The sequence below is a fragment of the Bos javanicus genome, chromosome 7, assembly GCF_032452875.1.
Source record: "Bos javanicus breed banteng chromosome 7, ARS-OSU_banteng_1.0, whole genome shotgun sequence".
NCBI classification, from domain to species: Eukaryota; Metazoa; Chordata; class Mammalia; order Artiodactyla; family Bovidae; genus Bos; species Bos javanicus.
The window spans coordinates 42,535,208-42,548,918 of record NC_083874.1 but is presented as its reverse complement, the minus strand read 5'-3'; the positions used below and the strand labels follow the sequence as shown (position 1 = coordinate 42,548,918).

Sequence of the window (13,711 nt, the reverse complement as noted above, 5' to 3'; positions counted from 1 at the left end):
TGGTACCGCAGATGCCCCGGTGTTACCCTGAGGTTGTGCTGGGCTGTCACTTTGCCTCAGCATCTGGCAGAGCCCACTCCTGTACCACCAGCCAGGAGGTTCTGGAGCCTGTGTCTCCCCTCCATCTTGGGGGTCCAGTGGGTGGGTCCCTGGGCAGTAAAGTTGGGAGGGTGGGCAGTGGTGGCTGGAGTATGGAGATGTCTGGGGGGGTACTGCCTGTGCACGCTGCCCCCAGTCCCTCCTGTGGTGTTGGGCTCAGATCCAGGCCTGTGTGAGCTCCTGGGAAGTGCACTCAGGTCTGTTCCCATGGGCTGTCCCCAGGGGGTGAGACCCAGGATGGTAGTGGGATCTTTGAAAGGGGGTTCTTAGTCTCCCTTGCTGCCCGTGCCACTTTCCTTCACCAGTCACCACCTGCCTGGAGGAGCCAGGGTTGGTGGCTTTCCAGTGCTTCCAGGTCTGCACTGTGTGCTTCTTGGTGGGGGGTGAGGGTCTCGGAGGGGTGCCATGGGAGCGTGTGACTGCCCTGCTTTCTCTCACTCTCTGAGGAGCAGGTGGAGACAGTTCTCTGGGCCTGTGTTGATCCTGTGGAGCTCTCGCTCTGGCTGCTGGGCCAGTCGTTGCTCATGGACTCATCTGGGTTCTGAAGCAGCAGTGGAGCGCCAGGTCAGTCCGTCCTGCCTCCTAAAGCTCCAGGCTGGGGATCAGCAGAAGCAGACTGAGTGTACAGCAGGGGAGGGAGGGGGCCTGCATGAGGGGCGATGTCACCGGGACCTGAGCTCCTGGATGTGGACTTGGGGCTGAACTGGAGGTCACCCAGTTCCTGACTGGGTGGTCGTGCTGAGTCCTGGGAGCAACAGTGCTGCAGTGCTAAGTCACTTTAGTCGTGTCCTACTCTTTGCGACTTTTCCAGGCATGAATACAGGAGTGGGTTGCCGTTTCCTTCTCCAGGGGATCTTCCTGACCCAGGGATCGAACCCGGGTCTCTTATGTCTAAGCCCCAAGGGAAGTGCAGAGGGGCAGGGCTGGAGGTGCACTGGGTGGGGGGCACCTGCTTTATGCCAGCCTCTCCACTCACCCCCAGGCACCTCTTCCTGCATCGTTACAACACTGGAGCCAACCCCTAGTCCCTCAGGTGCAGCAAAGCAGCCAACTGCCAGGCAAGAGGGGAGGTGAGGTCTCTAGGGGCTCAGTTACATAAGTGCCTCCCAGTTTGGGCTCTGTCCTCAGGGTCAGCCTCGGCCCAAGGCGGATTTCCCAGCTAGCCCTAATTCCAGCCCTGACCCGAATCTGTGCTGCTCTCACCATGTGATCCCATCCCTGCCCATGTCAGCAGGGAAGGGAGGGCAGCCCTCTGTCCAGCCACCTGGCCTCTTGCTCCTTCCCACTCTTGGGCCCAACCCCATAGCCCCACCCCCAGGCTGCCCCTTCCAGCACACAGTAGGTGCTCATTTCATCCATGCCAGTACCGTGCTGCACCTCCCTACCCTTGACTGAAAGTGTCAAGACCACGGGAGAGGGGTGGTCAGTCACCCGATCGCAGCCAGGCTGATGTGGAAAGTGACCAATAAAGATGCCGGAAATCATCCGTGTGACGTGTGACTCAGGCACCTACACAGGTATTTTGTCAGGTAGTTCCGCCGCTTGAATGAGTGAACTGACGAATGAATGAATGAATGACGGACGGACGGGGCCGCCCCTCCCTGTCTGAGTGCAGCCGGAGGAGCCAATGGGCAGAGGCAGAGACTGGGGCAGGAGCGCGTCAGCCGGAGTCCAGGACTTCGAGAGCTCCCCCACCTCCCAACCTGAACCAGATCCTGGCGACAGCCCCTCCCCCGCCCAGACCGAGGGAAGCCCTGCGGGCGAGTAATCTGATTCCTCGGGACGCCTGGGAGGAAGTCAGGGGTGAGGGAGGGAGCTGTGTTTTGAGGATGTGCCTTCTCCAGCTCCTGGGTGTGCGGTTGAAAGCGGGGGTTGCTGGGACGTGCCTCCCACTGTCTGCCACACTGCAGACGGAAAATCCAGGTCTAGTTTCCATGCAGAACCTGCTCATGTCCTGGGGGTGGGCCGAGTTATTCTGAGTGTGTGTAGGGGCTGGGTGGTTGTGGTGCTGGAGTCTGCTGAACTGCTTAAGGAAAGTCGTTCCCGGGTTCCGGGGACTCGGCCCAGAGGCACCATGTCAACCCCACCGTCTGTCCAGGGGTGGAGGAGCCATAGATGAACTGGGCACTGTCACCCCCACCTCAACACCTTGCCTCTCTGTCGACCCCCGCTCCATCAGGAAGGGGGCACTGAGTCCACCTCTCAGCTGCTTGACCTTGGAGGATGCTCCTCTCTGGACCTGGCTCCCTTCATCTCTAAAAAAAAAACAGTCCAGAACATCTGTTTTCAGATTGTTGGCGGGGGTGGGGCTAGGGCCAGAGTGCTTGGGTTCAAACCCCAGCCCTGCCTACTCTCCCTGTGTGACTTTGAGAGAGTGGCAGAACCTCGCGTGTCCTCTTGTGTCCAGGGCTCTCCCGGAGGTGGTGACACTCCTCAACGCCTCTCATATGGTTGCGGCCCAAAGAATCCAGTGCGGGTGTGTCGAACCCCGGCACGTCCCAGCTTAGTCCTTGGGACCTGGAGGGGACGTAGGACACGACCCTAAGTTTACCCTTTGCAGTGTGTGAGCAAGTCCTCTGGGCACGACTTGCTCCCTGTAAACGGGGGTGGGAAGTGTGCCACATGGGAGCAGGGCCTGGCACAAACCGGGTGGGCGTTGAGGAAATGACTTTCAAATGCCGGGGATGTATAAGGGCCACCAGGATTTTAAGCACCAAGAGGAAAGAAAAAAAACCCTACAGTTAAGCCACGACGCCCCATCGGTTTGTAGACACTTCCTGGTTCAGAAGTATTCAGACGCGCACACAGGGGCTCGAGAGCCCCAAAGAGGAAACCGAGGCGCGCCGAGGGGCCCGCAGGGACGGTCCTGGGGTACACGAGCTCCGTCCTCCACGCCCCGTCCTGCCGGCCTGTCCGGCTGCCCCTCACACATTCCTTCGTTTGTTCGTTCTTTCTCCCGACCAGACTCAGACGATCCAATGTGTGGGTGCCCGGGGCGTGCGGCCGGACGCGAACGCTGTGGGGTGACCCCGGACTGGCGATCCCCCGGCCTCAGCTTCCCGTTGGGGGCGGGGGGCGTGCTGGGCGCCGGCGACCCTGCCAGCTCCTAGACCCGCAACCCTCCTCCAGTCGCGGGCCGGTACCTACCCGGTTACCCACGCCCCGCCCCACCCCCGCGGGCCGCGGGCGGGGCGGGGGCAGAGTCCGCCCCCTCCCCAGGCGGCCCCGCCCCGTCCGCCCCTCCCGGGCCCTGCCCCCCCCTCATTACCCACCCCCCCTCCCCACCCCCTGGCTGGGCCGGGCTCCGAGGCCATGTGACCCTGCGGCCCAGCCGGTACGCGACGGGACGCGGTGGGACGGGCGCCGGGGGTCGCGGGCGCGGCCCGGGCGGGGGCGGCATGGAGCGGAGGTGGGTCTTCGTACTGCTCGACGTGCTGTGCGTGCTGGTCGGTAAGAGCCTCAGGAGCCTGGGGGCGTGGGGGGACCCCTTCGGGCGGCCCTGTCCCCGATCCCCCCGAACTTTTGTAGGACCGGGGGCCCCCACCCCTTGGAGACCTCCGGAGGTGGGCGGAGCCTTGGGTCACCTCCTCGCCCCCTCCACCGGCCCCGACGTCTGCTCGCGCCCTCCCGGGCCTTGGTTTCCCCCGCGGGCCTCCGGTCGGAGGGGTCGGTGCCCCTTGCCCCTCCGCAGCAGCAGGAAGTCGCCTCCGGGGCCGCTCGCCACCCCCACCCCCTCCACCGCCCGCCTCGCCTGGCCAGGCCGGGCTGGTGATTCACGCGGGCGGCGGCCGGGTGGGGCCGTCAGGGCGGGGGGCGCGGCCGCGGGGCGCCCCTGTAGGCCCTCCGCCGCGCGCCAGGCTCGGGTCGGCTGGTTTTGGGAGGGCGGAGCCCCGGCCGGGGGCGCCCGGGCGGTGGTGGGATTCGAACACTCGCCCTCCGGTCTCGGGCCTGGGAGAGCTGGGAGAGAGTCCGGGAGAGAAACCGGGCCCCCGGCTGTTGTCGAACGGGGGGCCTCGGGGTGGCGCGAATCAAACCTGTCGGGCGGGTTTGCGGGCCAGTTTGGGGGAAGGGGCAGCCCCAGCCCCCTCTGCCCCACCCCACCCCCCCCAGGGGCTCGGAAACAAAGGCTGAGTGTTTGCTCCGGGGCTGTGCGGACAATGGCCCCGGAATTCTACCCCTGCGCTGGGAGGGGCCCCTCCAGCCTCAACTGCCCTCCCCCCAGTCTGGTTCCTGCGCCTCCGCTGGGACGGGAGGGGTCTGCCCTGGCTGCAGGCCGAAGCAGTGCCTGCCCCCAAATTCCAGAAGTGACCCCTTTTGGGAAGGGCCAGGTGGCAGCTGGAAGTCCTGGGAGAGGGGGTTGTGTGTGTCTGCCCACCTTGGGCATCCTTTCCTGAGCACGTCTTTAATCATTTTTGTGGCACTTACTGTATACCAGACACTATGACGCCTGTGATAATTAAACCTTTTCCTCCAGTCAGCCTGTGAGGGGGTGCTGCTGTGTCCCCCAGTTTCCACCCAGGGATGTTTGGCTTCCCTCTGGAGGTCACACAGCCAGGGGTGACTGAGTAGAGATTAGGTTGGGTGGGGTTGCCCGTGTGCCAGGGACTGGGGCCCAGGCGGACCCAGCTCCCAGTCTAGAAGCTTCAGTGCAGCAGCAGTTCAGTTTTAGATGGTGACAGGGCCCCGAGGGAAACACGGGGGTCGACACCAGGTCAGGAAGGCTCTGGCGTGTCTGCCGTGGGGACACCTGAGCCGGTGCGGCTCAGGCAGAGGGAGGCAGCGGACTCCTGAATCCCAGGAGAGCCTGGTCCCAGTTCTGACCCTGGAGATTAGGATCTCCAGGGGAAAGGGCTGGGCCTGGGGGACGGGAGTTGGAGGTTGACTCACTGCCCCCCTGCTATGGGAGCCCCTGCTCTGCTCAGGCCCTGCGAGTGGGGTTCGACTTGGTTTCTCAGCCTCTTCTAGCCCCCTTCCCCACCCCTGCAGGGCTCTGCTCCTCAGCCTCTCTGTCTCCAGCCTGCTCCCTCTGCTCACCCCACCTTGCTCCCCCCAGCACTCGGCTTTCCAGACTCTCCAGCCTTTGTACTGGCCGCCCCTCTGGGGGTGCTCTTCCCCAGATGTCCTCTGAATTTCGAAGCCACCTTCCCCATGTGTCCTGCCCAACACTCCACTGACAGCCACGGTCACCTCCCAGTCTTGCCATGCCTGTTATTTTTATTCCCAGCCCCTCAGCTCCATGAGCCAGACCTCTGTGTTCTTCATCGAGCCTTTCCCAGCACCAGCACCATCATGGGTGGTCCCCAGGGCCCTGAACTTGACCTTTGGAAGGGGGTGTGGCCCTGCCCTCCCCTTGCTCTGGTCACACCCTTTTTCATGTCACCTGCCCTGCCAGGGCCAAAGGGCACCCTGCTTGGGTTTGTCTCTGTGCTCCCACCCTGGGGTGGCGGGGAGCCCTGTGCCCCAGGCCGCCCTTGGCTCCTGGGGCCTCTGGACTCCGGGGCTGCGGCTGTGCCAGGCAGGGTCTGGTCATGACTTGTGACTCCTGAATGTACCTTTGGACTGAGCTCCCTGGCCTGGGCCGGGGCTGTCCGGTCCCTGTGTGGCTGGCTCAGGGACAGCATGTGGATACAGATGTCTCACCAGGTGTTCCTGGTCTGTGGCCAACCCTAGAACAACAAGCAGGGCATTCTCATTTTGTGTGTATGTGTGCTAAGTCACTTAAGTAGTGTCCGATTCTTTGCAACCCTATGGACGGTAGCCTGCCAGGCTCCTCTGTCCATGGGATTCTCCAGGCAGGAATACTGGAGTGGGTTGCCATGCCCTCCTCCAAGGGATCTTCCCAACCCAGGGATCGATCCGAAGTCTCTATATCTCCTGCATTGGCAGGTGAGTTTTTTACCACTAGCACCACCTGGGAAGACACTTACCTCTGCCAGGCCCCACCTGAGAAGGCTCCAGAGATAGTCCTTGATGATGGCAGGCCCTCCAGGTGCTCACTGTGGGGAGCAGTGTCTGGGGAGTCATTCAGGGATCACAGGGTGATTGCAGATTACACAAAGTGAGGACCCTGGAGAAAGGCTGTGAGAGGGGCCCCAGGAGTGGGGCGGTCAATGGGGCAGACGGGAGTCAGTCAGAACTGTTCTGGGCAGCCAGTGCGCTGTGAGCAGAGGCCCGGCTGGCTGCCTGCTGGCTTTGGGTGAAGGGCAGAGTGGAGGAGGCTGGAGAGAAGCAAGGGGTGGGAGAGGGTGGGCGGTGTGCAGAGGGTGGATGCTTGGCCTGGGCAGGACCTGAGTGTTGATCTGATGATGAAGGGGAATCACAAGGGGTTTTAACCAGGGTGGCGACCTCTCATTTACCATGAGGAAAGCTCCTCCTGACTGTCGGGTGGGCAGGGAGGTGAGGAGACCCGGAGGGAGGCCGAGGCCGGGTCCAGGTGCCGGATGAAGGCACAGCTGAGTGTGGGGCTCAGCTGGGGAGCAGCTGTGGGGAGCACCTCATGGCTACAGGCTTCCTCTCCTCCCACGCCCCCAGCCGCTCTGCCCTGCGCCATCCTGACGTTCGTCAACACTCCGTACAAGCGAGGTTTCTACTGTGGAGATGACTCCATCCGATACCCCTACCGTCCAGACACCATCACCCATGGGCTCATGGCCGGGGTCATCATCACAGCCACTGTCATCCTTGTAAGGCGGGAGGGTGTGCGGGGTGGCAGCTGGGGCGTTGGCAGGTCCAGTCCTGCTTGGGGTGGCGTTTGTGCGGAAGAGAGCCCTCTTGGGTCCCCAGTTCCCCAGTGACCTCAGAGAGGCTGGGAACCCTGAAGACCCTGGCTGCTGCCTGCAGGTGTCGGCCGGGGAAGCCTACCTGGTGTACACGGACCGCCTCTACTCCCGCTCTGATTTCAACAACTACCTGGCCGCCCTCTACAAGGTGGTGGGGACGTTCCTGTTTGGGGCAGCAGTGAGCCAGTCCCTGACAGACCTGGCCAAGTACATGACCGGCCGCCTGCGGCCCAACTTCCTGGCTGTGTGTGACCCTGACTGGAGCCGCGTCAACTGCTCGGCGTATGTGCAGGTGGAGGTGTGCAGGGGGAGCTCTGCTAACGTCACGGAGTCCAGGTGGGCAGTGCTTGGACCACAGATGCCCCGCCCGGGGAGGAGGGTGGGGGTTGCAGAAGGGCCCTCAGGAGCTGTGTATTGCAGGGTGAGCTGCCAGGTTGAGAAGGTGGAGAGAATGGGCAGGAGCAAGGCCTGGAGGTGCCTGTACTTGCATCATACCAGCAAGGAGCTTAGCTGGGGCTGGGGTATCTGGCCCTGGGGCAGAGCAGGAGGTGTCAGGAGGGGTGACCCACCTCCCCGAAATGTCAGGTCCCCACCCTCACGTTCTGCTCTGTCCTCTCACCATCTCTACTGGTGAACTTTTCATTTGATTGATGTCTATTTTCCTTCTTTAAAAAATTTAATAAAATTCCCCAAACATAAAATCCACCAATTTAACCATCTTGATATGCACAATTTGTTGGTTTCTAGTGCATTCCCAGGTGCGCATCCGTCTCCCTCTAATATTCTAGAATATTTTCATCACACACACACAAAGCCCACACCCATGAGCTGTCACCCCCACCCCAGCCCCTGACAACCAGGAACCCACTCTGTGTCTTTGGCTTGGCTTGTTTTGAACATTTCCTATCTGTGGAATCACGCCCTCTGTCCTTTCAGATCTGGATTCTGCAGTGTTTCCAAGTTAAGGTGCTTGCATCTTTGTTGTTATATCTCTGAATGGATTGATCCTTTTCTCACAGTGAATGTCCTTTGTCTTGTTATTTGTTTTCTATATATTGTATCTTTTAAAAAGAATTTCTCCATTCCTGCTTTTTTCCCCATTACTGCTTTTTCTGTTCATAGGTGCTTACTGTGCAAAACGTTTGCGGCCATGTGTCTCCACCCCCTTATGAGGTTATTGTCACAGATTTTATCTTTATACATCATGTTCTCATCAACATAGATTCATAATAAATGTTTTATATGGTTTTAAAAAAATGAAGCTATATTTGCCATGTTAAGTCACCTCAGTTTTGTCTGACTCTTTGCGACCCAATGGGCTGGTAGCCCACCAGGCTCCTCTGTCCATGGGATTTCCCAGGCAAGAATACTGGAGTGTGTTCCCATGTCCTTCTCCAAGGGATCTTCCCGACCAAGGGATTGAACCCAGTCTCCTGCATTGCAGGCAGATTCTTATACCCACTGAGCCACCAAGGAAACCCTGTCCTCCAGGGGATCTACCCAACTCAGGGATCGAACCCGCGTCTCTTATGTCTCCTGCATTGGCAGGTGGGTTCTTTACCACTAGTGCCACCTGGGAAGCCCATAGTTGCCACATTGTATTACTTTCAGATGGATAGCGTAATAATGTGATATCTACTGCGGAATCATCCAGTTAGTCTAGTTTTTTTTCTTTAGCTGATTTTTTCTTTTCTAAATCATGTAGGGAAATATAGGATTATACACCAGAATACATTCACGCTGCTGTTTATGTTTTGTAATTACTTTTACTGGTGTCTTTTGTGTCTTTTTTGTAGATTTGAGTTACTGACTAGTATCCTTCATTCCTCCATGGAAGACTCCTTTTAGCATTTCTCATAGAGCTTGTAGGCATATCAGCTATGGATTTTATTGGTTCTTGTTTGTTTGGAAATGTCTAAACTTCTTTTTATTTTTACAGGATCATTTTGCCACATGTAGAATTCATGATTCACAGGGTTTTCTCTTTCAGTACTTGAAATCCTTCTGGCCTCCATGGTTTCTGATGGGAAATTAGCTGTTCATCTTATTGAGGATTTCTTGTACACAACGAATGCCTTCCCTTGCAGCTCTTGAGATCTTTACCATCTTTTGGTAGCTTGACTGTGCTGTGCTATCTTAGAGTTTATCCTGTTTGGAGTTCATTGAGCCTTTGGGGTGTGTGGAGGGATGTTTGTCATCAAACGTGGGAAGTTATTAGGCATTTCCTCTTGAAATATTCTTTCTGCCCCTTTCTCTGTTCTCCTTTTGGGACTTCTTTTGTACATATGTTGGTACATTGGATGGTGTTCCACAAGACTGAAGTTCATTGAACTGTCTCCATTCCTTTCATTTTTTGTTCCTTAGACCAAAAGTCTTAATTGACCTGTCTCCGTGTTCACATGCTCTTCTGTCTGCACAGTCTGCTTTTGAGCCCCTCTGGTGATTTCATCTTCCACATACTATAGTTTTGAACTCCAGAACTTCTATTTGATTCCTTCTTAAAACTTCTGTTTCTTTTTGGTACTCTTCTATTAGGTCAGACATCATTCTCACTTTAGCTCTCTGAACATATTTTAAATGGCAGATTAAAAGTCTTTATCTACCAAACTTAAAAAAAAAAGCCTTTATCTAGTAAGTCTGATATCTGAGTCTCTTAGCGACTGCTTCTAGTAAAAGACTTTTTTCCCCCTGGGCATTTCGCACATTTCTTTGTGCATCTATTATAAATATTTATTGTTATTGAAAACTTGGTGCTTTTTTTGGGTTTGTTTTACATAAATATATTTAAACTGTTTATTTATTTACTTATTTTGCTGCACCAGGTCTATCTTAGTTGTAGCATGTGGGATCTAGATCCCTGACCAAGGATGGAACTGGGCTGCCTGCACTGGGAGTCGGGAGGCTTAGCTACTGGATCACCAGGGAAGTCCCTGGGCAGTTTTCTTTAAATTAATTAATTAATTTTAATTGGAGGATAATTATAATATTGTGATGGTTTTTGCCATACATCAACATGAATTGGCTACAGGTATACATGTGTCCCCTTTCCCTGAGCATTTTTAATGTTATAATGCAGCATACATGCATATAATGTAGCATACATCTGGAAACCAGATTCTTCTGTTGTTTTTGTTGTTTGTTGTCATTGGTTGTTTGCTAGGTAAGTGTTCTGAACTAATTTTGTAAAGTCTTTGTTCTTTGTCATGAGTGGCCGTGAAGTTGTGCTGTTAGCTGAGTGATAAGCTAGTGAGTAGACAGATATGTCCTTAAATACCTGGATCCACGTAAGACAAGTTTTCATTTTACAGATGGGCTTTGTGCGCTGTGTGGGGTACGTGAATGTTGAGGTATGTGTGTGTTGGGGTACATGTGCCATGTGAGGTACATCTGCCATGTTGGGGTCTGTGTACTGGGGTGTGTGTATGTTGGAGTAGGTGTGCTGTGGGGGGTACTTGTGCCATGTTGTTTTATGTATGCTGAGTTGTGGTAGTGTGTGTTGGAGTAAGTGTGCTGTGTGGGGTATGTGTGTGTTGGGGTGAGTTGCTGTGTTGGGGTACATTGCTGTGTTGGGGTATGTATGCCGTGTGGGGTACGTGTGTGTTGGGGTTTGTGTACTGTGTTGGGGTACGTGTGCCCTATGGATATGTGTGTTTTGAGGTATGTGTGCTGTGTGGGTACATGTATATGTTAGGGTACATGTGCCATGTGGGCTGTGTCAATTGACACATCTGCGAGTTGGCCAGAGTGGAGAGAGGAGCACCTTGGCAGGTCTTTGCTGATGGGCCCAGCCTGGCCCCTGGATTCCCAGCCTCATTCTGCAGAGCAGCTCACCCTGGCCTTTCCTCTCGGCGTCTTGGCTAGCCTTCCTGTCCTGCATTTACTGCCCCAGGCAGTGGTGACTGTTGCGTTTGCTGTCAGTGTTTATGGCCAGTGCTCCAGGGAGGCACTGGTCAGGACCGTACAGTCTCAGGCATTGGGAGGTAGGTCTGCTCCTTTCTCTGGTTCACATGCCACCGCCAGTCTGGCTCTGACCATTGTCAGTTTTCCAGTCTCTTTCATGGGGTGGGGTCTCTCAATCTGCCATTTTCTTTCTTGTCCATTGATGTCCTTTGTTGCTGTTCAGTTGCTCAATTGTGTCTGACTCCTCACGACCCCATGGACTGCACCATACCAGGCTTCCCTGTCCTTCACCATCTCCTGGAGCTTGCTCAAACTCATGTCCACTGAGTCGGCGATGTCATCTGGCAGTCTCATTTTCTGTCGTCCCCTTCTCCTCCTGCCTTCAATCTTTCCCAGAATCAGGGTCTTTTCTAGTGAGTTGGCTCTTTGCATCAGGTGGCCAAAGAACTGCAGCTTCAGCTTCAACATCAGTCCTTCCAGTGAATATTCAGGGTTGATTTCCTTTAGGATTGACTGGTTTGATCTCCTTGCAGTCCACAGGACTCTCAAGAGTCTTCTCTAGCACCACAGTTCAAAAGCATCAATTTTTCGGTGCCCAGCCTTCTTAATGGTCCAACTCACATCCATACTTGACTACTGGAAAAACCATAGCTTTTACTGTGCAGACATTTGTTGGCACAGTGATGTCTCTGCTTTTTAATATGTGTAGGTGTTTTAATATGTGTAGGTTTGTCATAGCTTTTCTTCCAAGGAGCAAGTGTCTTTTAATTTCATGGCTGCAGTCACCGTCCTCAGTGATTTTAGAGCCCAAGAAAATAAAGTCTGTCACTGTTTCCATTTTTCCCCCATCTATTTGTCATGAAGTGATGGGACCAGATGCCATGATCTTTGTATTTTGAGTGTTGAGTTTTAAGCGAGCCTTTTCACTCTCCTCTTTCACCTTCATCAAGAGGCTCTTTAGTTCCTCTTCACTTTCTGCCATGAGGGTGGTGTCATCTGCTTATCTGAGGTTATTGATACTTCTCCTGGCAGTCTTGATTCCAGCTTGAGCTTCTTCCAGCCTGTCATTTCGCATGTTGTACTCTGCATATAAGTTAAATAAGCAAGGAGACAATATGCAGCCTTGACTTACTCCTTTGATGTCCTTTGTTAAAACTTGAAATTCTATAAAAAGAAAATGTAAACCTTATATCAGTGAGCACAGGTGGAAAATAATCTTGAGAAGAAACACAGTGAAAGTGGAACTGCTGTCTGGACCCAGTTGTGGGTCCTGGGTTCTGCCTTCAGGGCCTGAAGCAGCTTCGTGGTGATGCCTTAAAGCCCATGAGACTTGACCACATGATCAGAAAATTGGAAAGGGAAGGACTGAGGGCATCCAGCACTCTCCGTGTTTTTACATAAAGTCCTGGACCCTGGGGGGCGAGGCGGGGGCTGGGTGTCTGGAGGCTGAGGACAGAGTAAATCCTCTGGCTGCCCTCTCCACACCACTCCATGACCCCACCACCCTCTGTCTCTCAGGTTGTCCTTCTACTCCGGACACTCCTCCTTTGGCATGTACTGCATGGTATTCTTGGCGGTGAGTCTGCTGTATGTGACTGGCGTGTTGTGGCCGTGGCCAGCCCTTCCCTGGGCCTTGGGAGAGCCAGGGCGGAGGTGGAGGTTCTGGCATGTTGATAAAAACTGGGGGCCCCGTGTCTGGGGATTCTAGGCTTGTGGCCCCAGGGTTGCCGTCCACGTGGCGGGCAAGGTGGACCTGGTGGGTGCCCGACTGACTCTGCTCTCGGACCGCAGCTCTACGTGCAGGCCCGGCTCTGCTGGAAGTGGGCACGGCTGCTGCGGCCCACCGTTCAGTTCTTCCTGGTAGCCTTCGCCCTGTACGTGGGCTACACCCGCGTTTCTGACCACAAACACCACTGGAGTGACGTTCTCGTCGGCCTCCTGCAGGGGGCGCTGGTGGCCAGCCTCACTGTGAGCTCCCAGGCCCTGAACCCCTGCCCTGACCAGAGACCCCACTCTGGGACCCCTGCCCTCTCTGGGCTGCCTCTCCAAGACCCTTGCCCTGTGCTCCCATCTTCCCTTAAGACCCCAACTCTGCTCTCTCATTGATCCCCCCAGAGGCCCTTCAACTCCTGGGCTCCCCTGCCCCACTGTGCCCAGCCTGCCTGGCCTGTCTTGTTCCCACCCAAGCAGCTCCTGCCTCCCTCTTCTCTGCCAGGTCCGGTACATCTCCGACTTCTTCAAAGCTCGGCCCCCGCAGCACTGCCCAGAAGAGGAGGACCTGGAACGGAAGCCCAGCCTGTCGCTGACGCTGGCCCTGGGCGAGACTGACTGCAACCACTACGGGTACCCTGTGTCTTCCTCCTGAGGCCGGAGCTGCATCCAGCTGGGGCTCTGGTGGGGGCAGCGTGTCCATGGTCCCGGCAGGCCCCTCACTTAGCATGGTGGTGAGAGCCCTGCACAGGCCCCAGGCTGGATCCTGGCAGGGGCTCCACTAACTCCACCTTCTGTGCACTGGACCAGGGGTCTGAGGATGCCTGGGGCAGCCCTAGCATTTGGAGGGGAACGCTTCCTCGGAGCCCCCATCTTTTGTTGGCTTAGGGAAGGGACTGAGAGATCCTGACGGATGCTGTTTTTGTAAAATGTAATGTATACGTGGATTTTTAGTAAAATAGGGCATTTGCTTGATGAATGTTATCAGTACCTGTTTCTTGTGGCCGTTCTGAGGACTCTGTTCCTACAGCAGGGGTAGGGGGGTGCTTGCTGGTCGGGGGCTCAGCTGAGCCCAGGTGTGGGCATAGCTGGGTGGGTCAGCCATGCCTGGGTTGCTACTCTGGTCTTATGGGAGGGAGGTAAGTGGAAGGAAAGCTGACTGCCAGACTGGTCCAGTCTTCTACAGGCCCATGCTAAGGTTGGGGTCACCCTGCAGAGGGAGG

At 55.9% G+C, this 13,711-nt stretch overlaps 1 protein-coding gene across 3 annotated transcripts; it reads left to right on the top strand.

Annotated features, from left to right (window-relative positions):
* Positions 1-3,410: 3,410 nt before the first annotated feature.
* PLPP2 (phospholipid phosphatase 2) lies at positions 3,411-13,463 on the top strand. Of its 3 annotated transcripts, none has more exons than XM_061423233.1 (6): positions 3,411-3,549; positions 6,631-6,782; positions 6,940-7,214; positions 12,297-12,354; positions 12,570-12,746; positions 12,994-13,463. In XM_061423233.1, the coding sequence occupies exons 1-6, from the start codon at positions 3,498-3,500 to the stop codon at positions 13,141-13,143; spliced, it is 864 nt and encodes a 287-aa protein (XP_061279217.1). In that variant the 5' UTR covers positions 3,411-3,497; the 3' UTR covers positions 13,144-13,463. The 3 variants fall into 3 exon arrangements, with proteins under 3 accessions (XP_061279217.1, XP_061279219.1, XP_061279218.1); XM_061423235.1 differs by having other exon boundaries at positions 3,452-3,508; XM_061423234.1 differs by lacking the exons at positions 3,411-3,549; positions 12,570-12,746 and adding an exon at positions 4,248-5,985.
* The last annotated feature ends 248 nt before the right edge of the window (positions 13,464-13,711 follow it).

Excerpts from the sequence above, each read along its gene's own strand:
- PLPP2 (XM_061423233.1), top strand. The coding sequence starts at position 3,498 with ATGGAGCGGAGGTGGGTCTTCGTACTGCTCGACGTGCTGTGCGTGCTG. Across the intron at positions 6,783-6,939 it reads TCACAGCCACTGTCATCCTT|GTGTCGGCCGGGGAAGCCTA; the intron begins GTAAGGCGGGAG and ends TGCTGCCTGCAG. Across the intron at positions 12,355-12,569 it reads ACTGCATGGTATTCTTGGCG|CTCTACGTGCAGGCCCGGCT; the intron begins GTGAGTCTGCTG and ends CTCGGACCGCAG.